The sequence below is a fragment of the Camponotus floridanus genome, unplaced genomic scaffold (assembly GCF_003227725.1).
Source record: "Camponotus floridanus strain SB8 unplaced genomic scaffold, Cflo_v7.5 scaffold74, whole genome shotgun sequence".
Taxonomy (NCBI): Eukaryota; Metazoa; Arthropoda; class Insecta; order Hymenoptera; family Formicidae; genus Camponotus; species Camponotus floridanus.
The window spans coordinates 371,388-398,760 of record NW_020229843.1 but is presented as its reverse complement, the minus strand read 5'-3'; the positions used below and the strand labels follow the sequence as shown (position 1 = coordinate 398,760).

Here is a 27,373-nt window from a genome sequence, read left to right as displayed (position 1 = left end):
TAAGGAGACTCACATAAGAGGGATTTTCAGGTCATGAGAGAGATCTCCTTGGATCGGAAATTGATTTCGAAGGCCTCTGCGATTCCGTATAATTCTTGCCGGTGATATCGAAAGAAATTTAAACCGTAAAGGCGCATCAAGGAAATCTGCGCAAAAAAATAGACACCAATTAATCAAGTAAGTTCTTGTGATCAGATTGTTAGACACCAGCATATTGAATTAATTAACGCGTTAAATTAAATGGAGATACGCGATTGAATTGAAGAGTTATTCGTGATTCTACGAGCAAAGGTAAAAGACGTTACTTTCTCCTGATCAATAATAATCTAGGTGAATAAATGTATAAATTATGCATTTTAATATATATATTACTTAAGATTAATTAAATTAAATTTTTAACAATACTTTTATTTTTAAAACTTTGGCAACATTCTCTTCTTTTAGATAATTTAATTTTCTCCAAGAAGTTATAATTTGCAAATCGAAGTATTACTTTTTTTGCAATATATATATATTAATTTAAAAAGAAACGAGATTTTATTAGCACAAAAGTATATCGAGTTTTCGCGAGAGGGGCTGAAAGACGACGATCACATGGAATTGAAATACAAAGATGACGTTTTCGCAGTCATTGTTGCAGGTCGAGGACGCATACTGGTAATTGCAATTGCCCCTATTGTCGTATATAACATTGACTTTTTATTGCCGGCATAGGACTTTGCAATCGTTAAGGAGGAGGACATACCTCCTGCCGTGAATGGATGCAGATCGTTACCGTGCTTATATTTGCATCGATATGTGAGCCGATCATAATCGCGCCTACTGAATACTTACTAGTGATCGTAAGATCGCACAGAAAAAATGAACTCTTGAAAAAAAGAGATCTCGAAGTTGTATCGACTATTGACAACGTCATATTTCCTTGCGAGATGCTGGACGATACATTATAGTGAATTTAAAAGTTGTCTTCTTTTTTTATCTCTCTTTCAGTTTTTTTAGCTATTTATTTCTATTTTTTTCTATTATTTTAAAGTGTTTTTTATTGATTACAGTGCAAATTAAAAAAAGTTGTATTTTTTAATTTATACATTTAAAAATTAGTAACGCTTTTCTAATATTAGCCTTACCTCGTATTTGTTTTGTTTCATTTTTACGACATGACTATCGTTACATATTTTATCAACAATAATTCACGATGATATCATCGTTAAAACGCATCTCCTTTATTGTTATAAATATCCTTATCGTTTCAGACAGAATTGATGACAAAGTGACTAAACATCTGTTGCGATACATAAAGAAAACACTGAAAAACGCTATATGGGTATGAGGATGCGACATATAATTTATCGTCCCGACAACAATGACGCTATTTTTATTAGCTCATTTTTTTTTTTAAAATGAGCCATTGCCGGGGCTAAACTGGCGTCATTTAGAATTTTTTAGCCTTCTCTTGCGCCTTTCGCGAGATAGGTCAGGGATGCACAAGATCGAGATCTCGATTGCAACTATGCACGTAAGTTATTTGTTCGCATTGTTATTAACAGTTGTACACTTTTTATCGTGAAGACTGACAGATCTACTCGAGCATATCTTTTGTCATGAATGAATAATATAATGGTATCTTTACCGACAAAAAACGCGCTCGCGATTTAACTACGGGAAGAAGTCATTATCATCGATGAAAAGTTGGAACAATTCGGTGATCTATATATTTCATTTTTTTTTTTTTAGAAAAACTCAACATGCATTTTACTTATTTACGTGAAAATCGATTTCGAATTTCCATCCTGTCAAGAATATCCGGACATATCTCCGAAACTTATTTCTCGCGCTAGTCTCAATATAATCCCATTCTTTCTTTCTTTCTTTCTTATTTAATCGATAAATTAATTTGGATGTGTATAAAATGAAATTATTCTAGAATTCAACTGAAGAATATTTATTAAATAATCTCCGTTCATTGATCGCGAAGATACTCCGGGAAGACCTCGGAACAGACGGCGCTTTGAAGATACTTCGCAAGCAAAGCGTCGAACGTTTCGAGAGCGGCCGGCTGCCTTTGCCGCTATAAATGCGAAGGCGCGGACGAAAATGATTTCAGTGTCGAGCGCGAAAAAAGCCACGACGGTGCGCCAGCAGTTGTGCCTTCGCGAGCCATCGCGACACACGCAACGTGATTCTCGGTTCTTCTATAAATCAAACACGTGTATATGTATATATGCGTACGCACGTGTTCTTCGATATCGCGAACAGAACCACGGTGAAGAACATAGCGAAAATTCGCAATCCGGAAACAGCCGCGAGTGCGGGACTTTAATAATCGGTACATTCTATCGTAAGATTTAGACTTCCGGTGTTTTTTTTTTCTTTCTCTTGTTGATTTAATTCGTGGATTATTGTCAGATAGATAATCTATCTCCGCTTGTCCTTCAGCTCTTTAATTCGTGATCTATAGTTAAAGTGTTTACGATCATCGCATATAAGCGAGTTTACACCACTGATAGACCTTTCTTGATTCAAGAGGGATGTATACTCTACATAAGTCGATAAGAGAGACGGCGTGAAGATTATACAAGATATTAATATCCTTACCATTGTTGATTCAGTCGAGGTCGCAGCGGATAATATAACAAGGTTTTTACAGTCATATTTATTTCTTGATTGTAATATATTTGAATTAATTAGATAGATACTAACACAAAATTAATATTTTCTATTAAATTAATAATTTAAATTAAATTAAATATAAATTTAATTAAAATAATTTGATAATTTAATAGTAATAAAGTTTAATTTAAAAAGAATAAAAATTTGACAAATAACCTACTTATACGCGTCGAAACGAGGTCTCGAGTTTTGCCAAGTTGGTAAAAATAGCAATTGGAGCTTGTAAACAAATTGTATTAATACATTATGACGTGCAAATATGCGTTGTGTTATCGAAATTAATCTATCGAAATTAATGCAAGTAGCGGTTTCCGGTTTTAATCAAGCATTCTTTTGACGCGTAAATTTAATCTTCAGGGTAATATATATGTTAAATTTTTCAGATACGATTATGCCACTATTTCATTCTCTCTCTCATTTACTTATTTATTTATATAAAAAAAAATTATTGTATTTTCTCGCAAATAGTCCGTGTTTGCATTTGTTAATTGAATTATCGTAAATCTCACGATAGATTAGCATTGTTTAATACTCTTTGTCCAATAGTCTCAACATCCATATAATTGTGTCAATGACAATGTGTATTCTACTATATCGAACGAGTGTGAATTTCATTAAGACGCAAACCGGAAATCGGAAGTGCAATCATTCTAAAATGCATCTAGCATGCAATGTTTCAATCCATAATTTTACGGTAGCTTTATTTATTTGCATTTTTTTTGTTACGCAACAATCTGCAGGATGCACAAATTTCTCTGATAAATTGTAGATTGAAAAAATGAACTTTAAAATTATTTCTCTCTTATAATCCAATATAAATTTCTTTAAATGAATAAATAAAAAGCGTGAAGAAGAGAACAAGAATTTGTGACATGAAAATAATGATTACTCTGATTCGAATATATTATTCGCGTGATTAGCCTTAACCGTTTGATAGACAGGAAGAAAGAATGGGAACGTTTCGTTCAAGGCCTTTAAATTCACTTATGATCAAATTAATAAAATGGTCTTACATAGTCGAAACACGTCTTTTGTTGCATATAAAATGCATGAAAATCTATACACTTATATTTTCAAGCAGATTTATCGCTCGCTGTCATTAATCGATCTTATCAATAAATGCAAGCGATATAACGTAGCCATAAAATTTCATGAGGTATGATGAATGGAAGCGCGAGATAGAATAGAGACGATAAAGTTGATCTCTAATTCTTCTCATGCTATATTATATTGTATTGTAAGACAGATTGAAAATCCAGCGATAGTAATCATCTCAAGAAGTCTCATGAGTTACAAAATAAAATATTATTGCCTCTAAATATTTCGATTGCCGGCGAACAAACATTTAATTGTGCGTATGTATTCAATGTATGTATCGTATTGCAAATTTACAAATAATAATAAACATAGCTCAGTAAAGCTTTTTAGATTATTATTTCAAAATTTTATATACAAACATTTTTATACAAATTATTTTGATAGAGATTTAAATTATAGCTTTAACTGAAACAGAAGTTTATTTGAATAATTATATTAATTCGTATATAATTACATTAAAAGATTTATACAAATAAATATGTGATAGAATATGGAAAATTAATGAATTACAAAGGCTAATACATCATAAACAAATAGATGGAAGCAATTAATTCGAGAGATGTATTTGTGAGAATATCTTAATTTTTTTATCGCAGAGATTCACTTTGTAGCAATTATATGTGTAATGTAATTGATATTGAAGATTAATCATTGTTTTTTCATTTAAATTAATCATTGTAAATCATTTAAATTAATCATTGTAAATCATTTTAAATTAATCATTGTTTTTCATCGTGTATTATATACGATGTAGTTATACGATTATAATCAATAAGTGTGGGATATTCACGTGGCATTTTCTGGAACAACTTCGATCATTTGTACGATCACGTAATTACTGTTATTAAGAGACGAGTTTCAACGGAAGCGAGTTCACTAAACACAACTTTTCGAATTTACAAGAGTTTTTCCAAGATAAAAAGACATGTGTGAATATAATCAATTTTTCGATACTCGACAATTGTTTAAAGTAATCTATAATTACGTAATGCCGCTTTTAAACTATATCAATGTAATAACACATAATGAAATCATTTAATTATAACATCGTTTTACAGTTGGCATACTTTGACGTGCACGATGATTACGCAAACGAAGCAATGGTCGAAGATCCTTTACTCAGGCAACAAAAAAGATGTAAGTTATTTAATTCTGAATTACGATTACGCGATTAGCGATACCACAATTAAGCACGCTCGCGATGATACCGCATTCTTCCGCGGCTGGAATGTGCATTATGGAATTTTGGTATTTTATTGCAAGAGTAGCAAATGTCAAATAGCACATAAATAAGAAGAGAGTCGAATAACAAAGATATATCTAATATTAGGTATTTATTTAATCGAACAAACGGAACAAAGCAATACATACACACTCACACACATGCAACTTTTTCGCTAAAATTTTTGTTCTTAGAGAACGTGAAATGTAAGATATTGCCGGCGCGAAATAATTACAATACTTAATCAGATAAATAGTATGTCGCTTTTTGCGTCGATTATAATTATAATATATTTAAGAGAGAATCAAAGTATAATAAAATAAAATAGTAGAAGTAATATATAATATATAAGTATTACATATTAATGTAAATAGAATGAGAAAGGTAATAATAAATAATATAGATAATATAGATAATATTACAATATTAGTAACAACATATGTAAATAAATAGTATAATATATATAGTAGGTAGATAATATAATAGTTACAAGATAAAAGTAATATATATAATAATAATTTATTAAAACAACAGTTAAATAACAGTAAATAATAATTAAAACAATAAAATAATACATAATTATAGATAGAAAGTTAAAATCTATATATAAACAAGATATATATTTTTTGCTTTTTATGTATATCTAATGTTTTTCAACCCTGCACATTGCAATCGGTGCAAATAATTATTGTGAAAACATCAAGCGCGAACAGTGGATTTACATTGAACGAGGATATGTAGACGATTTATAAATAAATAAATGAATAAACACAGCGAAGGCGATCGATAGATCGGCCTTCTCGATCCTCGTCCTTCGTGGCTTGCGCACGATACCGCAGAATTTTTTAAGCCAACGTGCGAATGTAACAATACATTCTGTTTCCTTTCGTTTTCATGCTACAACTTCAACACTCGTTTTCTTAACTTTAACGATGTTCTACCTATGTGCAAAATAATTTACGAGCGATATTGGGCAGATTGATATAATTTTTATCTATCAAAATTAATATATATATATTTAATAATTTAATTATTTTTTATTTATTATTTATTATTTTTCTATCCATTTTTATTTTAATAAGAAGAAATTTCAGTTCTTATAATTATATTAAAATCGTAAAAATATGTTAATATATAGATCTATAAAATTGAATGTCTCGAAAATAAAATTTCTTTTGGAGTGGGAAGAGATCGCTTTCATGTTTAAATTATACTATTCGGAAACAAATTTCCATGCGAAATCGTATGATAATACATAGATATCATAGCCCCAAGCGCATATGATTCTTGATCCGACCTTTGAAAAGTATACGGATCTCTTTCTCGCAATCTGAGTAATAATGACCAACAACGAAGACGTATTGTATAAATGATTTATTTATCTATTGGCAGTCTGTCGCACGAATTTTACATTCAGATTTGTTTTGTCTCTTATATGCAATATTACATATTCCATCCTTTGATTGAACGTGCCGGATGAGAAATGATAACGCACGTCATCCGCGTCACCGTATCGCTATTCATTATTATTCTCGTGTCAAATTTGCGGAAGATATATTTGCGGATTATTCCACGGATTATTCATACATATCGAATCATATCAAAACAATAATCCATTGCTGTCATTCCTTTAATACAAATGAAAATTTCTTTATGTCAAAAAAGGGAAATAATTTTTTATTTATAATTAAATATGTATTATAATAATATATATAGAATTTCCAAAATATGTAAACTAAATTATTGAAATGTTTGAGGTAATTGTATATATAATATGTTGTTTTTATTTAGATTTTAAAATAAAATAAAATTTGATTAAAAATATTTTATAATTATAATTTCATATTTATAAAAAAATATAAGATAATAAAAGTATAATTACATATATATGAAAAAGAGAATAATATACATCGTCTGTTTGTTTGTCTTCTATATTAGTACAAAAGATAAATAGTTCTTGTTTTTTTATAAAAATATGTTGAAAGAAGACAAAAATTGTTTCGATTTTGAAATAATTAAAACTAGCTTTTATATATCTTATATAAAAACTTCAATACTAATCGTTCACTATCATTCTGCGAGATACGATCTGCATGAATTATTATAATAGTCTAAGTCTAATACAAGCATTTCTTTAATTTTAAATTAATCATTTAAATTATATAATGTTTATTACATAATGTTTATGTACTACTTAAGGCGAGATGAATTCGATAAGAACATTTTACACAAAATTTAGAATCTGCTTGTTAGCCTCGAATTATAATGTATCATTCGATCATTAATATTTCAATACATATCCGCGGAAATTGATTAACATTTCAAACACGTAATATTTCGAAAGAAAAATGTATACAATTCTAATCGCTTCATTGCCAAAAACAAATTGTAGAAAAAATATCTCCAAACTTACGTATCTATCGTATATATATATATATGTGTGTGTGTGTGTGTGTGTGTGTGTGTGTGTGTGTGTGTGTGTGTGTGTGTGTGTGTGTGTGTGTCTACATTAATAATTATTATCTTCAATTTATTTTTGTAGCAAGCAATTTTTTATTTTAAATTGAATATTTAAATACAATTATAACAAAAAATATAAATTTCAATTTATTAAAATTTATCGATAATCGGATTTTAATTAAAATGATTTCCTCTATACGCATTAAATTATAATAATAATGATTAATTAATATAATGAAGTAAATTATATTATCTTATAAATTATAATAGTAACGTTATCATTAATAAAATTATATATGATATACTATATAAAAGTACTTCATTGGATGATCTAACATTGTTTCTAGATCCTCGCGGCTCTGGCAGCGCATTCCAGTCAGATTTCCGTGGGATTGACTCAAGGATATAGCGCGATCTTGATCCCGAGGCTCTTGGAGTCAAATCTCGCGGACCTGTCGCAAGCCTCATGGATCGCCTCCCTCGGCGTCGTCTCGAATCCCCTCGGCGCCCTTGTCGCCGGATTCTGTGCCGAATTCTTCGGCCGCAGATTCGCAATCGTCTTTGCCATGCTACCACACATCGTCGGCTGGCTGCTGATTGCGTTATCGAGGAACGTGCCGATGTTATATGCCGGTAGATTCGTTAGCGGTATCGGCAGCGGTATGGTCAATGGACCCTATCTCTACGTCAGCGAGGTACATACGAAGGCAAATGCATCCTTAATAATCATGATCAATAATAATCATGATTACATAATTGCAATACTTTTTATTAATACAAAAATTTCTCTTTTTATAATGATAATTTAAATAATTTGTTTTATAATGGTGATTTTTGAACGTAGATTTGCGCGATGATCAATCCTCAATTAGCCATGTGATAATTAATTACGCGTAACAGACGATGCACATGTTTTTCGTATTCGTTTCATTTTTGCAAAGATTAAATATGTTGACAAACATTTTTTTTTCAGACAGCAGCACCAAATCAAAGAGCCTGGCTTGCGAGTTGCGGACCAATTCTCGTCTCTCTGGGCGTTTTGATAATATACATCTTGGGTGCCATCACAACGTGGCAAAAGGCGGCAGCTATCAGCATTGGACCAGCAATTCTGTCGCTCGCATTAACACGGTAATTACTTTTTTTACAGTGTATATTAATCTTTTTTTTATATTACAAAATAAAAAAGTCATAAGAGTTTATACAATAATATCATATACAATCACACACATATATAAAGTAAAAATATTAAAAATATTTCCATGAAGGATTAACAATTTTTTAATTGTGAGCGATTGTTAAACATGAGATTTGTACCTCCAGAATGCTACCGGAAACTCCTGCCTGGCTGATTTCGAGAGGTCGAACGGACGAAGCTAAAGAGGCTCTTCTATGGTTACGTGGACCCGGGTTTAATGTCGATAAAGAATATCAAGAGCTCAGTGACGCGAACGCGAAACGGAAAGAAAAGAAGATTAATTTATTGCGGGCGCTTCACAAGCCCAACGTGTGGAAACCATTCCTGATATTGCTCGTTTTCTTCACGCTTCAACAGCTATCCGGTATTTATGTGATTGTGTTTTACGCCGTGAATGTACTTGAGGACATCGGTCTAGACGTAAACGAGTATATGGCTACCGTTGGCATGGGTGTCATCAGGTTCTTTATGTCGATTCTCGGCGCCGCACTAGCTAACACCTTCGGCAGGAAGAGCCTGGCTTTTATTAGCGGTTTCGGAATGGCTATCGCGGCGATGGGAATTGCCCTTTCCTTCAGGTTCGCATTTCTTATGCAATACAATCCAATTTTTATTATCTCCTTGTCTATACTGATTACACGCGATTTAAGAATGTTTTGTACCTATTTTCAAAATATTGAGACTTTAATGAAAATTGTACAGAATGTCCTTACATATGTTTAGAATCTTCAGCACAATTTTTAAATCGATTCACTAAAGCGTTCACAAGTTATAAGGATTTTAATTTGCACCGAATTAACATGTATTCTTATGGGAAACGTATAATCATATACGTCTATTCAATACATAGCTAACTTCATTAAATTATATTTAATATCTTTTTAACCAGCTAGTACTTGTACAATATTATTTGACCAAATATTTCCTCTGTATCTAAACTTTTGCAAATTTTAAACAAATTCTGAATATTATTTCCATGTGTTTTTGTCATTTGAATAGACGTATAATCATATACGTCTATTCAAATGACAAAAACACATGGAAATAATATTCAGAATTTGTTTAAAATTTGCAAAAGTTTAGATACAGAGGAAATATTTGGTCAAATAATATTGTACAAGTACTAACTGGTTAAAAAGATATTAAATATAATTTAATGAAGTTAGCCATGTATTTGTCACAAGACGAAATTCTCTGCCAAAAGTTAATTATTTCGATTAACAAAATTCGGAATATTTTAGTAAAAACGCAATAAATATTAAAAAATACATCTCTGCACTGCTAAGATCAAATTGTAATATTCCACACAATTTCTCACACTCATACTCAAAATACACCAAAAGTGGATATTCATCAATTGATTTTCAGCTACTTTTTGCTGGGATTGTACATACAAAATATCCTTAATCTTTGTCTCCTATTCCTCTTTGTAATTTTACTTTTAATATTTTCTAATGTTTCTTATTTTGATTATTCATTATTCTCGCTCTTCGAAAACTCTAACTGAAAGTAACATTTTCGCTATGATTTCCCAGGTTCAAATTTCCATCATGGATACCATTATTCTGCATCGGGACCCACGTGGGCGCATCCATAATCGGCTTTGTCACATTACCGTGGGTTATGACCTCGGAGTTGTACCCGTTAAGATTTAGAGGCAGGTTGGGCGGTCTCACGACTAGCATCGCGCAAGTACTAATATTTGCCACGATAAAAATGTATCCGGATTTGAAGGCCATTGTCAGCGTGGAAATTACGATGTGGATATTCAGCGCGGCCAGTCTGTTAGGCGCCATTTTCTCCTTAATAATATTGCCGGAGACTCGAGGACGAAGTCTCGATGATATCGAAATGAAGTTCTCCTGTAAATCGAGCGACAGCTCAACAAATGCTCGCAAGATTTTCTCTAATATGTTTTCGCAGCCAAAAAATATTACCCTCAAACGATTCGTATCGATTTCGGAGGAGAAGCAATCAAGTATCGTCACGAACACGTATGCTTACGATAACTTTTGCCTAGAGCTGTCGCCAGAAAATTCGGAAAAGAGTAGCAAAATCTCCAAGAAAGAACCAATTCAGGATCAACAAGTTATAACCAGCATCGCAATCGAACACGCGTTTATTTAATAAAAAATTCGAAATTTTTTTACATAGATAATAATTTGTATGTAAAATTGTGAATTAACTATCATCATCTGTATCTCCGAAGAGTGCGGGCGCTCCACAAACATATTTATTTATTTTATACTGCTAAACCGAGAGTTACATTAATTTACGTTATTTTAATTAGTAAAATTATTGCTTCGCATTTTATCGACAAATGTTCCTTTATAACTTATTATGAACATTCCTAAAAGGATATCAAAAATAAATTATGTAAGTTTTTATAGAGTAATTATATATACAAAATACACATATTTATGTAAATATGTACATATAGATACATATTAGATACATTTTCCTTAATTTAATTTAGCATTATTTTATTTCTAATGATACATTTTGTACATTTTTTAGATCTTTTTAAATATTCATATATGTATACATATAATATTAATATAAGATTCACTTATACGATAAGTTGTAAATAACGACTACAAAATTTTGTCGTGTATTTTAATTAATAATATATTTGTATTAATAATTGTATTGTATTTCTTGTAAAATAATTGTATTGTATTTCTTACATATGATAAGAGCTTTATTTGATCAAGTAATGCATCTTCATTATATCGTGGTATTCTCTCGCTATCGATTCTTGAAGCGGTAATCTTGCAGGCAAACATGTTTGCCTAATACCAATGCGCGTTGCCGACAGCCGATCTTTAAAAATTAACTAATTTATACACGAGATATTCATCAGACGCCATCCCACCACGCCTTACACATCCTTGTCGCGCTGTCACCGCGCATAGTTCACCTCCTACAAAATCATAGTATTCTATTACCGGCACACGAATTTCCGTGCCTTTTCATTCTCCGTTGCATACTGCGGCGAATACAATCGCCAATTGTATCAGCTGACCATCTACTCGCTCGCGTGCTCTTCGGATACCCGTTCGTCGAACCTCGTGAATTTCCGTCGTTACGACCGAGCGACCGCGTCACCAGCTCGCTCGTATGCCTCCCTGACCCTCGATCGTCGAAACTTGTGAATTTCCGTCGTTTCGGGACCGGCCGGCCCGCCATCCCTCTACTCGTGCGTGTGCTGCCTTGATACCCGTTCGTTAATTCTCGGGAATTTCCGTCGTTTCCATCGACGAGCCGCGCGTAATTCCGCGTCGGTTCCTGCTGTCCCGGTCGCGAGGCACGAGTAATTTCTTCGGTCTCGTGGCGCGCGCCATGACAATCAGCTGTTCGCGCGCGTGCTCTCCTGATAGCCGGTCGTCATTTCTCGTGAATTTCCGTCGTTTCGAGACCGAACCGAGACAGACGCTCGCCGACGCGGCTCCTCGGCGTTCCTGCTCCTTTGATCGCAAAACACGAAATTCGACCCTTTCCGTTACCGGTCCAAAGTTAGAGGAATTCCGTTCCTCGGACAGCGCCGGTCGAGACTATTCGACCCTTTCGCGCGACCGATTACCGAGACCAGGCACCGAGGACAAGGATTGGGAATTGGGGGTCATCGCGGCGGTTGAAGGCCTCTCGCACAATATTCTCGCCTGATAACAAGCCGTCAGTTTCGACTCTTTCCCGGCGTAGACGTTCACTTTTCTCTTTCGCGCGCCGTTTCGGAATGTCGAACGAATATAATCGTCGTTCGACTCTCTTGTCTCGACTCTTTTTTTCATGGATTTAATCTACTTTAAAAATCAATTTTTGATCTTTATATTTAGTAATTTGAGAAACTGCGAGATATATATTTTTGAAATAAATTTTTATTCAATTCACAATATCGAATTAAAGATTCCGAAAGGGATGATTCGGAGTGAATCGGGTAAATCATTGAGTCACGTGTGAAAATAAAACGTAATGACGTATATTGATTATAAATGTTCGCGATACAAATGCATGATATCCGCGGTGTGGAATCCCTTAAATTCCTATGATAATTTTCATGTAATGTACGATATTACACATTTTGCAAAATCTATCATATATGCGAGAGAGAAGGGCATATAGAAAAAATAATTTTATATATATGTATATATATATATATATATGCACATGACAGCGATGAAGTTTCGCATGTCTCTGAGAGAGCGATAACGCGTGATGTATTCAGCTCCTTTTTTCTCGCTTTCCTGTTTTATACAACAGTCACAAATACAAAATCATGTACAAATCGGAGATCGCGATTTTTCAATGTATCAACAATTTCATCAGTTACATTAATATTATTACGTTTAAGCAATATATATACATGTAAAAAATCGTATATTTATCGCTCGAAGACGATATATATATATATATTGCAATTTTATTGTACTATATATAATCAAATCATATGTGTACAATAAAACTGCCCGTAAATATCGTTTTCGCGCGATAAATTTTCTGATTTTCTTTGATATATATTGATCACATTAGCCTTTTTTAAAAATTGTCAATATATACCCTCGTCTAAAGATCTCACGCTTATAATCTATTAAATGCAAAAATTATGGGAAAATTGGTATATAAGTACAATTATAATAAAAAAAAAATTGTCGCGCGTTAAACTTTCATCATAATATTTTGATCACACATATCACATCATCACACATAAACGAATAACACTTACTTCCATGGAAATTATAATATTCGGGTAATTTTATTTTTTTCATTCATTTTCTATTCACGTATTGATAATATAAAATTAAATGTAAGATTCCCCTCCCCCCTCTTAAGCAGATTTTGAATAAATCATGATTTTTGATAAAATGCAGGTATGAGTTGTGTGATTTGTGACATTGCTATGGCAATGTATTAATACAAAAAATACGAAGAATACACACGAAACACACTTAAAAATTAAGCACTGATTCCAACATATTCCAATTCACTTTCACTACATATCTCTTTTACTTACAAACTCTACTTTCTCATTCGACGTACAATTATAATCAGGCAGTTTAGGCTTTACTACAAATGTCTAAGAAAATAGCTTAGATACTCGTTCCTCTTCCTCTCTTGTCGAGTCACCTTATTTTATTCGTATGCAAAATCCTCCCAGAGAAAGAGAGATAAATTCGCGATTCGCTTCGATATATTTACAATGGGATGTTGATATAATTAAATATTCATACTTTCGGCATTTTTCCTTACTAGAATTCGTAATTCTACGTACTTTTTTTGTACGACAAACCAAATCAAATCACAAAATCTTCGTGAATACACGTAATCTCTAAATATTAAATGTCCAAGTATAAAATACGTGAAAAAGTAAATGATCATTCAACGAAAAAGATCTTATGTAAATGCAAATTAAATACAGTTAATGTTATAGCGCTGATTATGCGCCAATATTTTCAATTGAAAATACTGCTCTGAAAATGGAAGACGTCTGTCTAAATAATTAGGAGCGAACCTATAGATTAGTAAATGCAATTGATTGAGCATTATCTATACGCCGATATTTGCATTGACATCTAATTGCTTGCCATAAAGGGCAAATTGCGCTTTTGATTTGTTACATCTATTCGATCGCAAAATTAACGATATGCCGCTGTTCTACCGCTTTTGAATCTATAAATGCATTCGAAGACCTACTTAACATAATTATTATTATTTATTATTACTTATATTCATTAGTAGCTATTATTATTTGTTATTATTCATGTTCATTAGCGATTATTATCATTATTATTATTCTCCATGGTCCAATCGTGATAAATCGATCGTGAGAGAATTCTATTATGCTTTCTATTATGATACATTACCGATATCATTTGAAAAATCTTGCGGAAACGTTTGAAATATATAGAGAAGATTTATTATGTGCATTAATTTATACTAATTTAGAAGTTATAAGCTATAGATGGAAACTGCACAGGATGCACATACGCGGCGAAATTATAATATGCATCTTCAATATATGTAAAATACATATATGTATATAAGATACATACATATTTAAAAAAAGAAAAAAATAATTTTCCACGTAATCTCGATATTTCTTTGCTTTTTTGTTAAAGTTAAAAAATGAATAAACCTCAATATGTATATGTGTGAATACCGCGAAAATGTCCAAGAGGAATACAGCTGAGCGCTAATTGCAAAACTTGGTACTCGTCCCAATTAAAAATCCGCTTCGTAATAGTATTAGTTTGTAAGATTATTTTTGAAATAGAAATATAATACACGATTGAAATTAAAACATCAATCATTCTACTGCTAATCGTACATGGATATCGTTATACGACCCGGAAACATTTTTTTTTAAAAACGCATCGTTTTCTATTTTTATATATATGATAGACTTTTTATACATGCGATAGACTTTTTTTTTAAACAAAATTATAATAATACTTAGTCTTTATATACAATGTCTTGTCACGTAATATAAAATAATTTTGTCTTAGTGCACTTTTAAGCATTGCAAATAGAAAGCTGGATAATTTTGAACATTACAACTCATGTGTAGCATGTCTATCAGATATTATTATACTTTAGTTATATATTTATAAACGCATCCGTACCCCTCTTGGCAGTTGGTTAATAACTCTATCGAGTTACAGACATAGGTATTGTCACGATTGCTACAGTGGGTAGTCATGAGAGATTTGTCGACTTTTTAATAATTTTTCACGCATTCGTTCGAGTTAGAGATCTTAATTATACTAGAATGGATAAAAGCCAACAGCTAGTCCAGATTAATCTAGCGGTCGCGGTATTGCCGTATGATCGATTCCATGTTCAGATTCGCTTGGAACGCAGGGCGATCCGAGCATGTCGACGCTCGCTGTCAGTAAAATTCCGAGTCGGAACTGTGTTGCGAATCTACGCCATTTCGATCATTCAGATACACTTCCGATGTTTGCTGAAGGGATGGCGAGTATTGCGTGGTTTGTCCGTTTTGACCTGTGTGACCGGAGAAAAAATTGCGATTTTATATCATTTGATTGTTTAAACAAACAATGTAAAGGACACAACGATATTACACGTACCGTGAGCGGCGAGAATAGTAGCTAGACACTCTGCCACTGCTGGATTCGGGGCGCAAGCTAACGCGGGCGTAAGTCCTACAGCATCGACAGCCACGACGCTCGCGCCTAGTTGCAATAATCGACGAGTAATCTAGACAAAATAATGTATTTCTCACAAAAGAATCTAATATATTACGTTTATTACATTTATATGTTTCAATGCAAATTTAGCTTACTGCTACAAGGCCATTTCTCGCCGCCAGATGCAACGGCGTTCTTTGCTGTTTGTTGGTCATATTGATAATAGCCACTCGTTGTTGTTGCGATATGTTTTTGTCGATGTCGGGACCGCCGAGCGACTCGATCCAGTTTAGAAGCAACGATGCCGCAGCGGAATGCCTTCTCTGGCATGCCAAATGTAACGCCGTATTCTTACTGGAATCGACAGCGCGTACATTCGCCTTCCATTCGAGCAACAATTCTATTCGGATCAAGATGCAACTTTTATTAATATGAAAATAAAAGTGTATGTAAACGTAACTTCATTTAAAAAAGTGCAATCAGCAATTACCAATGGCGTTGCATTGTCCATTGACAGCTGCGCAAAGAAGTGGTGTCCGTCCGAAGTAATCGGTCGTTTCGAGTCCTGCTAGTTCCGGTCCGACCGAATTTAGAATTAGTCGCGCGCACTCAACGGATCCAGCACTAGCTGCGACGTGTAACAAGCCGCATGACGAATCTTTTGGAGCGACAACCGCTTGTCCGCCAAATTTGCTGATTAGCAAATCTAAGCAATGCGCGGATCCCTGATACACGGCGCAATGTACCGCGGAGAATAGATTGTCTATAAATAATCCAAAAATTATCCAATATTAAACTGTTGTGCTTGTTATGTTAAATGATTTTTATAATTTAGCCACAACAGAGAAACCGTTCACCTTCTAAGGAATCGTACACGTTATGATTCAAAAGATACTCGACGCAATTGGAGTTGCCGTTATAACAGGCCCAGTGGAGCACCGTGCATCCCTGATCGTCCTTCAAAGCAGCCGCGGTTGGGTCGGCTTGAACAAGCGCTGCTAAAGCATACAATCTAGAAATAAATATTTGGAATATAAGACAGACCATTCTATAAAAATGTCTCGAAAATATTTCGTACGAATGTAATTTCTCCAACCTGCCGCAAGCTGCTGCCAAGTGTAACGGCGTTTTACCATTTGCGTCTTGCACAGCCACTCGTGCGCCGTGTTTCAACAGCAACTTCACTAGCTGATTATCTCGCTCATTAATCACCGCCCGAAACAACGGTGTGTGCTTGTTGACATCTGGCAAATTGCAATCAGCCTTGTGTCTCAGCAATAACATCGCACATTCCGGATGATTATTCGCTACAGCTAGAGTCAGGGGTGTTCGTAGCTTGGAATCGTAACGATTCACCACGTTGGGATCGTCCGCATTTTGCAGGAGAAGAGTCAAGCAATCGGTGTGACCTGCCGCGGCAGCGCAATGTATGGGCGTACGTTTCGTAACAGAATCCTGAAAATACGATGCACATTAACAGAAATGCGCGCAACGTATTTTTCGAGCAGAAAATTTAAATTCTTACCTGCACTGATACTGAAGCGCCGAATCGTAACAAAAGTTCGACGCACTGTTTATGTCCTTTGTAAGCGGCTAAATCTAATGGCGTTTTCCCGCTGTCTTCTTTGATGTTTGTATCGGGAAACAGAGGTAGAAGCAGTTGTAAGATTTCGTCGTGACCGTGATAAGCCTGTAACACACATTTTAAGTCAAGTATATGCGAAGCTTCGTATTTTGTCGTTGTAAATTCCAATTTTATCTGTACCGCGAGATGAATCGGAGTGAGCGCAGGCAAAGATGGTGGTTCCTGTCCGGCGGTTCCGGTTGTAGAACTTGAGTTGAGCGAAGAAGCGGTTATACTTCCCGGTGATGGCGCGTTCAATAGTGCCTCCAGTGCCGCTTGATTGCCACCCGCCACCGCGTAGTGGATCGCGGTGAAACCTCGTTTGTCGCGTAAATGCGGATTAGCTCGATGCTGCAGCAAGTACTGCACGCACTTGTAGGATCTAAGGAATTACAATAAATCGTATACTCAGATAATGCGAGAGATAAAGGTCCATATTCTGAATCCTCTTTTATCGATAAAAGAGCCTCTAAAAATGGCTTATAGCCAATCAAAAGGCTTATAAGCCACTTTTAGACGCACATTTATTGATAAAGAGGATTCGGAATATGGACCAAAGAGTCATGGTGAGAAATGAAGAATTACTGACTGGGCATTTGAATTTGACGCTGCTGCGGCAAGATGCAACGGCGTAGCGCCGTTCACATCTTGAGCGTTCGAGTCGCTGCCGAAGCCGACCAAAGTGAAGACGCACGGATAGTGTCCTTGGCTCGCGGCGTGGTGAAGAGCCAATCGATTGTCGTTATCGACGAGACGGAAGTTGGCACCGCTAGATAACAGCAAATCCAAGCAATCTACGGAACCCTATTCGGAACGTTCGCAATTTGTATTCTCCCGTGTGTGGTATGGTACAAATAATGCTTTCAAATAAAAAGAAGATATTAAGTGCAATAGTATCATTATTCAAAAGAAAATAGATATAACGGGCGCGCGCGCTTATTACCTTAAATGCTGTCAAATGCAAAGCTGTTCTGCCACCAATGTCTCGCGCGTCGATTCTTCTGCTATCGAGTTGTAGTAATTTTCTACAGACCTATCGAATGATAAAAACAATTCAGATATTGAATCGGAAAAAATATAACGTAGATTATATCGTGATAACATTATTACTCACTTCTATATGTCCGCCGAGGCAACTTAAATGCAAAGGCGTTCGTTGCTGAGCATTGCGTGTAGCCGGAGATGCGGCGCTTTCCATTAAAGATGTTACCAGACATTCGAAACCGAACCTGTAATTTGTTCCATTCTTATATATACATCTTATATGACGCTAATGGTGTGACCTAAAGAAAAGATTTATATATATATGTTCCATATGATTTACCAGGCAGCGATATGTAAAGCTGTATTTCCGTTCTTGTCTCTCGCATCTGGAAAAGCTCCTGCATCAAGCAGCATTTTTGATCGCGTAAATCTTCCGTGAATCGCGGTCATATGTAATGGCGTGCGACCGTCTTCCGATTGAACGTTTACTATCAATCCCTCGCGTATAAGCATCTTGAAACATTGAACACCATGTACACTGGTGGCGGCGATGTGCATCGCGGTTTGTCCGCGATAATTTACGGCCTCTGCGTATAACAGTAAAACAGTTATTTTCGGTCATATCAGAATGATTTGGTATCCTCAAAAATCCCGTCGTAGATGACTCACCTAAATTTACGTGGTTAGCCATGAGCGCCTTGATCACGAGGGGACATCCATTCAAACACGCGATATGTAGCGGAGTGTTTCCGTACACGTTCTTCGCCTCGATATCCGCGCCAGCGTTGATTAAAATATGCACGCATTCTACATTGCCTGAAGCGGCTGCTGCATGTAACGGGGTATATAAATCTCGATCCTTAACATAAAAATACAACATATGTACGACATTATATAATATATAATGTATATCATTTCTCCCCCTTTATAAGAATTAGTTTCGTACGTACTTTAACATCCACATCGGCACCTTTGTCTATTAACGCTTTCACAATCTCGTTGTGACCTTGATATGCTGCAAAATGTAGAGCTCTCCGGTCTTTCTTGTCAGAAGCATTTATTACACAGTCAAACTGCATCAGGTATTCGACCATTTCAAGATGCCCGTTATATGCCGCATGATGAAGACATGTTCTTCCACCTCTGTAGATTAATGATATAATATATTGATTGGCAGTTGAACAGAGGTGGTTTGTTGCGTCACAATGATATAATAATAATTTTATAGTAATTTATATGCATTTATCACAAGTAATTAATGCATTATACCTTATTATTATACTCATTATACTACATTCTATAAAATTATATATGCAATAAATAATATAAGATACATACCTATCAGTGACATTAATATTTAATAAGTGCGGTATTAAAAGTTCTACGCATTGTACAGCATTATTTGCAGCTGCTACGTGAAGAGGCGTCTGCCAACTACGATCTCTGGCGTTCGCGTCTGCTTTATATCTTAATAAAATATCCACCACATTGTAATTGCCCAAACAACAAGCTCTGTGCAAAGGAGTTAACCATTTCTTATCCTTACTATTAGCTGCTGCACCATTTAACAAGAGAAGTTCTACAATAGCAGTATCTCCCCTGCAATATATAAATATAACAAATAATTTAAAGAGTTGAAATCATATATATAATAACAATCAAAAAATTTCATAGTGATTTTACTGATTGAGATAATGACCTATATGCTGCTGCATGTAAAAGAGAACGTTGCTCCTTGTCTTGCCAATTGACATCTTCTTGTTGCGATAGCAATACACGAACTGCTTCCACATGCCCACGGAATATGGCCCGTAATAAAGGAGACTGCAAAAATATAGAATTAAAAAAGTGAATTTTGTAGATTTATATGTATATAATTAAATGTCATTATATGTCATTATAAAAAAAAATATATATATATATATATATATATATATATAAAAGAAAGAGCGAGAGAGAAAGTAAATATATTTTAGAATTGAGGAAATATATTTTAAAGAGATTAAAGTTAAAGATATTAAATAATTCTAATCAAAGCACTTTGTAAAAGATATTTATTAATTAAACAAAAAAATACAATATATATATATATATATATAATAAATATAACTTGAGGGAGTGAAAACAATATGTAAATCTGTTTATTTTAGCTGCATCTATGCAACTTTCTCTCTTTTTTTAAATAAATTGTAATTTATATATATTAAAATAAATTTATGGTAAAATTTATAGATATATATATTCAAACTTCAAAACGAAAAAGGAAAAACATACAAAATGACAGAAAATCCCAATTAACATTTACAAAGTGTACAAATTTGACATAAAACACTCTAACCTAAGCGAACGCTCGTGTGAGGTCTCATTGTTTTGATTTAATGAAACGCGACATACCTCGTCGTGAAAATCCTTGAAGACAGATTCATGCTGGTCAAGATTCATGTTGGCGTGTCTTCGAACTCTTCTCCTTCGTTTTATAATCGTTTCCTTTTCTATGACAGCATCGTCACCTGATTACAAAGACAAGCGACACCGACGAAATGAGTCATCGGATCTTCGTGCTCCGGAATGACTCCCGCGACTCTCGGCGATCGTTATTCGGTGTGTCAGGATCGAGCACGAGAGTCTCACAACTCGATCTCATTCCTGGATGAGTTCAACGACGAGCGACGCGCCGGGAACGCATTTTATCGTTGTGTTATTTATTACGCGCACGTGGTTGGGCTATCTCTTTGATGCGCTCCTCGCTTCCGTCGCCATCTTCGGCTCCAGACTCCCAACAAGCTTGTAAACAACGGCGACGAGTTCGCGCGATCTCGAGAGCTTGAAGGGAGAAACAAAAAAATATGAAAAATATATAAAAATACCAAAATATAAGAAGACATCATGTGACTGACAACTCTTTCAGCATTATCAAATTTATTTATTTAAAATTGCGAATCTTTTAGATCTCTATTTTAAAATTATTATTGGAATTTTTAAACAGAACGGCGATAAATAAATGTTCGAATATGCAATATTTCGGCATTTAGTAAAATAAAATATAATTATTATCAAATATTATTAAATAGCTTTAAAGAGCAGAGAAAATATACATAAAAAACGGCACATTAAGAAATTGTGTTATAGTCTTTTAAATTAGATATTAATTTTACAATTTCACACAACTATTAAATATTATAGTTGTAAACGTGTATTTGTAATTATCTCTCTCAAAAAAAAAAATAAATAAATAAAACAAATTTTCTTGGAAAAAAATATTGTCATTTCATAAAAGTGTTTTCATTATCGATTTCGTTTTATTATAATTTTACAAGTAACACAATTTAATTCTACAAAAATAATAAATATTGAAGATATATTTCCAAGAAAAATAACGGGATATATCAATGGAATTGTGAATATTTTACCGCTAATCTTTATCAGTCACATCTGATTCTGCCGCCATGATTCACTCACGCGAATCAGCGCCAACTGAAAATACCGCCAAAATGAAAGAAAGTTTGATGAAAATCGTCTGCTCCTGAAAGAAGCTGGGTGCTGGATGCTGGACAAAGTGTTGTAAAAATCAAAAAATCCAGGTCGCCTAAATGCAATCTATATCATTGAAACGATTAAGACGCAAGCTTTCATTACAAGTATGTGGCAAGTTTCATTATTTATTATGATATATATTAGTACAATATAACACTGTTATATTAACTGTATAATAATGTAATGTATATGTATGTATAACCATGTAATGTATATATAATAAACTATGTAATGTTGCATGTATAATAATAACTATTAATAAATCATCTGATAAAAGTTTTACAGATGGATTTCGATGTTATCTTCGACTGTAGCGGCAAAGTGAATGTCAATGATTGGCAATTGAACAGAGGTGGTTTGTTGCGTCACAATGAAGTGGACAATGTGCTTTTTCCAGAAACCGACTGTCCTTTTGCCAATACAGAAGTAAGGCTTTTTGATTGTGTCATGCCTGGAGCTGTGGCTGTGATGAATCTTGGACACTTTACTGATTGCATGGAGTAAGTACATATTTTTCACTAAAATATTTTTACTATCTCTTCATTATATTTATCTAAAGCTATTAAAATTTTAATAATTTTATATTGGATGTATATAAGTAACACATGTCTTTTTATGTTGCAGAATGCAATTGAAAATATTGAACAGAATTGAAAAGCCAGCCACAATATCTAGATTACGCAATAATGATAGTGTAAATTACCTTTCTATTAGAAAAATGATTTGTGAATTTATTTTATATGTCCGTTCATATATGAACAGGTAAATGGTAAATTTTTATTTCTGCAATATTTGAAATTGAAATAAATAACTCATTTACATTTGCAGCATAAAATGGGATTTTAGTATGTTAGAAACGATAATGCCTGAAATAAACAAAGATGTAGACACTTTGTTTATATCCATAAAACGCTTTTTTAACACACTCCATGATATGCCAGATTCAATTCTGCACTGTGCTGCTTCTAACATAGGCAATAAGGTAATTAGCATATTTGTTATTTTTCTAAGCAAAAACAATAAATTACATAAAACTAATATAGTTATTTATATCTCAGTGTAATCAAATAGAATTTCACCTGTACCATATGCATATAGAGTTAAGATGGTTTTTTATCACATTGATATATTCAAGGACTATGTGGTATCAATATCAAACACATACATTGCTAGAAGAATTTGAGAATACTACTGAAATGGTTATCAATGATCTTATGCACTTTGCTTTAAAAGTATTTGAAAGGGTAATAACAATAATGTGAATTAGAATCATTTTTATAATAATATTGATATATCTAACGCTTCTTTTTTCATTTAGTTACCCTTAAACTGGACTATGAATCTTACACAACACACACCATATTGCTGCACATGTACACGAGAATTATGGCTTATGCTGCAAATATTTATTGACAGCTTAGAAGAAAGGATGAAAATTAAGGTGAACTATCTTAATACATAATTTTATGAATATACATGTTTTTATATTGTAATTAAATAATTTTAGACATTTTGGGATCATGTAAATAGTTGTATTAATAGAATATTAAATAAAGATCGGTCCCAAATAATATCTTGGCATGGAAGCATGGAGTCTTTTCTACCAGATTGTAAGAATCCTGAACTATTTTGTATCTGGATAATACATCACTTGTCTTTGTTATATGGATATAGTACAGATGGTATACATTTACAATATAATTCACCAAGGGTAATATATAACACACTAATAAAGATTTGACTGTCAAAAGAAAAAAAAAGTATATATATCATTATTTACAGATTAGATCTAATTGTGAACAAGTTGAAAAGATTCTAAAAATGTATGTGTGTAAAGGTGGAAAGGATGGTGAAAGAGACGAATTTGATACTGAACTTAAAATCATAATATTATTGCTATATGATCTTATTATTAATTGGTGGCAACCGCGAGTCCCAATTATATCTTTTCTTTGGGATTGTTTTCATAAGAGATTGAACCAATCATTCTTATTACAGACTTCTGGGCCCTGGGCCTTGTCCCTTGAAAAGTATATGTATAGAAATGACTTGTACATAAATTTATAATTATAACTGTATAATTAAATATATAATTGCAGAATTTTTTTTATAGGAAAACCACTGCAGATATTCTGAAGCAAATTAATGACAGAATTTGCGGCAAATTTGAACATTCTAAGGAATCTAGCTATGGTGTATTCTTATATTTAGTAGGTGAGTTTAATTGGTATTTGATCTGCATATTGATTGTACAATTGAAAAATTACTCAATCTTTTACAGGCACATTTTTAAAAAAATATGGCAAAACAGATCCAAAATATTGGAATCAATTTAAGGGGCGTGTATACACAAAATTTTCAAAAAACAAAGTTGCAGAGTTGTCTGAGAATGGCCTGTACAATTTTATATCTTTATTTACCACTTTGGCAATTACTGCAGATGTTACAAATGTTGTAAGCTAAAATATGTATGCAATTGTTATCATATAGATAAATATTATTAACAATATCTATATTAATACTTATTTTTTTAGTGTACAACGATGCTAGACTTTTTACCATCTACACATGAATTAAACGACGAATACAATAAAAAGTGTAATTTAATTTGGAAAGGGAAATTAGTGTGTCTCTTGTTGTTTAATGAAAGACGATTATCTCTTGCTTCTATAGCCGATCACTTTACAGAAACAGTATGCTCCAATTTCTACAATATTTGTACATATATAAATTATAGAATTTTAATAAAAGAGATATCTTATCTGGATTTTAGGTCAATTTAATAAGTTGTCGAAAAGATGAGACATCTCGTTCTATGATGACCAGTTTTGTTGACGTTTTAAATACGATTTTATCCAACAATGACAAAATAGATTTAGGAGAGCATTATTTCATTGGTGGTTGGATCGATCGTTATCTCTTGGAATGTCCAAAGAATAGGATCGGATTTTTATTGGAAATGCTCGCCAATGTTTTTGACAAATGTATCATTTTGCAGGTTTCTTGTAATAATTCAGGTTGGTATGTCTGTATTATTTTTATTTTAAATAAAACATTATTGAAATTTTTTACTCCAGATATTTTATAATTTGGGAGAGAGAAATCATATACTATAAAATATGAACACTTACTAAAGCTTGTTTATAGATGGTGTCAGGAAAATGTTAGATGCACTATGGTGTTTTGTTGCTTGTAGAATTCGCCAACTTGTTTTTGATCCCATCCTTATTGGTGAGAATTATAAAATTATTTCCAAACTAGCTGTCATATTTACATTAGAAGCAGTTAGAGAGCCAGCTACTGCTAAAAAATATAAGCACTCAGCTATATCTTTATTTCAACATTTTGCAGCATCAATATTTTTGAAAGATATAAGGTAAAAATAATTCATCTGAAAATTAATATCTAAGATATATATGTATCAGAAATACGATAATTTTTTTTTTTTAGAATTACTCAACATTATTTAATATCTATTTTTGAGAATCGACAAGCTGTACAAAATTTAAAGAAAGAAATTCCAAATTTTGATATTATTCTTATCCAAGTTTGTATATATGTTTATATATATTTATTTTTATATATACATTGTAAAGCAATTAATGAATAAAATATATGTGTGTTATAGGCTTGGATAAAATGTTCTATCATTGGTTATGGCACAGACAAAGAAGAAATAAAGATTCTGCATAATTACATTGCTGATCTCAGTGACATCAAAGAAATATTCGTGTCGGATTACGATCTATACGAGTTTAAAAACAGCGATGAACCTATTTTGATATTTATAATATCATGCATGAAGAAGCAGAATGCTTTAAAGGTATTCATTTTTATGAATATAATATATATCAATATCTCTAATCAGAAACAAATTAATACAATTGAAACATTTCTAAGTCTGTACAGGAAAAATTTCAATATAATGCAAAATGTAAGATGTACTTCAAAAATATAGAGAAATGGGCTTTGTTACCTATAACAGAGGAAACAAAAGATTCAGAACTTGCATTTTGGATTTATAGATGCCTCGGAACATTGATCCTCTGCATTTCTCCAATGCTGTATACTAAAGTATATAATCTGATAATTACTAAGATTCATCTTAATTATCAGATTACATACTTTTAAAAAACTCTGTTTTACAGAATCAACCAAACGATATGTTAAGAACACTTATCAACAAAACTATCTTAGTACCAGAGAATTCCACGCATTCGTATATAAAACAATTGGGGAAAAAAATATTCTCAATGATAATACTTGGTCTGGAAAAATTAAACATCAAGAGTGACATATTATTACAAGCAATGATTAGAGATATCTTTGATCAATATTTGCCAATTTTGATAACTGAAATTAATAGTGGTTGCAGTTTTAAAGTTGCTGATACATTGTTAAAATGCTTTAAGGAAGCAAAATCCGAATTTCTACGTTCGATTTTCGAAACGCTCATGTCGAATTTTTACAATATATCCTCTGACAATATCATGCACAAACATTCCAATTTGGTATGCAAAGATATTTTTATATAATATCAATAGTGTAGTTGCAAATATATTTATTATTCATTGACACACACAGATAACGTGGCTTATAAAAACATTGCTTAAAGAAGGAAGAAAATATCCTAAATATATTGTAGAATATATTATTCAAATTTGTTCTCCAAACATTTTTGGGTGTTATATGAAGATTCAAGATCATCATCCGCATAAGCTGCATACAATTGACTTTATTAATGATATAATTAATAATCCTTATTATGAGGAAGATAAATTTATGAGGTAAACAAATCTCGAAATATATTAAATATTGAATCATCTTTATAATTAATCTTCATATTTTCAGAGAAAAATTCCAAAATGCCATTTCTGCTGCAGTACAAAAATATTTAACACAAAACACACAATTTACATTTGAGTTCATGCGATCTATACTGTCAATAAAAAAAGATATTATAATCAATTTGCTCCCGCAAATTGAAGCTATTGTTCTGCATTCCGAACAATTTCGTCGACCTAATGCAGTATCCTTGAGGTTAGAATAATGATAAATTTCTAAACTATAATATGATAATTTTTATGCATGATAGGGATAAAAAAATTATTATAATTTTAGATTCAAATGGAATCAACTAAAAAAACATATGTTGGATATGGACGATAATTCATGATAAGATTACAAAAATTTATTAATAAGTGCTAAATCTCTAAATAATGACAATTTAAATCCTTTAAATTTACACATTAATTGGTATCTGAATCTAACAGATCCAATCTTTTTAGTATACAAAAACGCATAAGTCACTTGCATTAAATGACTTCATCAAGATATGAAACAGAAAAATTTAAATTATATATATCATTATATATCATAATTAATATAAGATTTACATCAAGATATAAATATAATAAAATAAAATGTAAATTATT

At 32.8% G+C, this 27,373-nt stretch overlaps 3 protein-coding genes across 4 annotated transcripts; 2 read left to right on the top strand and 1 right to left on the bottom strand.

Moving 5' to 3' along the window:
• The first annotated feature begins 1,449 nt into the window (after positions 1-1,449).
• On the top strand, positions 1,450-11,001 carry LOC105256190 (facilitated trehalose transporter Tret1-2 homolog). Of its 2 annotated transcripts, none has more exons than XM_020029061.2 (6): positions 1,450-1,516; positions 4,827-4,905; positions 7,798-8,145; positions 8,424-8,581; positions 8,774-9,226; positions 10,184-11,001. In XM_020029061.2, the coding sequence occupies exons 2-6, from the start codon at positions 4,849-4,851 to the stop codon at positions 10,773-10,775; spliced, it is 1,608 nt and encodes a 535-aa protein (XP_019884620.1). In that variant the 5' UTR covers positions 1,450-1,516; positions 4,827-4,848; the 3' UTR covers positions 10,776-11,001. The 2 variants fall into 2 exon arrangements, with proteins under 2 accessions (XP_019884620.1, XP_011264218.1); XM_011265916.2 differs by lacking the exon at positions 1,450-1,516 and adding an exon at positions 2,118-2,637.
• Positions 11,002-15,078: 4,077 nt separating this feature from the next.
• On the bottom strand, positions 15,079-21,231 carry LOC105256191 (serine/threonine-protein phosphatase 6 regulatory ankyrin repeat subunit A). The gene is made up of 17 exons (XM_011265917.3): positions 20,799-21,231; positions 20,104-20,228; positions 19,743-20,003; positions 19,355-19,547; positions 19,074-19,263; positions 18,745-18,991; positions 18,535-18,649; positions 18,364-18,453; positions 18,010-18,224; positions 17,562-17,802; positions 17,322-17,486; positions 16,893-17,251; positions 16,654-16,808; positions 16,287-16,559; positions 15,952-16,196; positions 15,737-15,866; positions 15,079-15,650 (listed from the first exon to the last, which is right to left on the bottom strand). The coding sequence occupies exons 1-17, from the start codon at positions 20,844-20,846 to the stop codon at positions 15,535-15,537; spliced, it is 3,168 nt and encodes a 1,055-aa protein (XP_011264219.1). The 5' UTR covers positions 20,847-21,231; the 3' UTR covers positions 15,079-15,534.
• A 530-nt stretch (positions 21,232-21,761) lies between these two features.
• Positions 21,762-27,301, top strand: LOC105256192 (protein MMS22-like). Its single transcript, XM_011265919.3, has 20 exons — positions 21,762-22,042; positions 22,216-22,438; positions 22,563-22,700; positions 22,767-22,920; positions 22,997-23,182; positions 23,257-23,379; positions 23,446-23,649; positions 23,721-23,968; positions 24,052-24,152; positions 24,220-24,392; positions 24,473-24,631; positions 24,712-24,955; positions 25,086-25,314; positions 25,389-25,485; positions 25,567-25,761; positions 25,839-26,012; positions 26,087-26,449; positions 26,523-26,725; positions 26,790-26,978; positions 27,060-27,301. Exons 2-20 carry the CDS (start codon positions 22,224-22,226, stop codon positions 27,112-27,114), a joined length of 3,450 nt encoding a protein of 1,149 aa, XP_011264221.2. The 5' UTR covers positions 21,762-22,042; positions 22,216-22,223; the 3' UTR covers positions 27,115-27,301.
• The last annotated feature ends 72 nt before the right edge of the window (positions 27,302-27,373 follow it).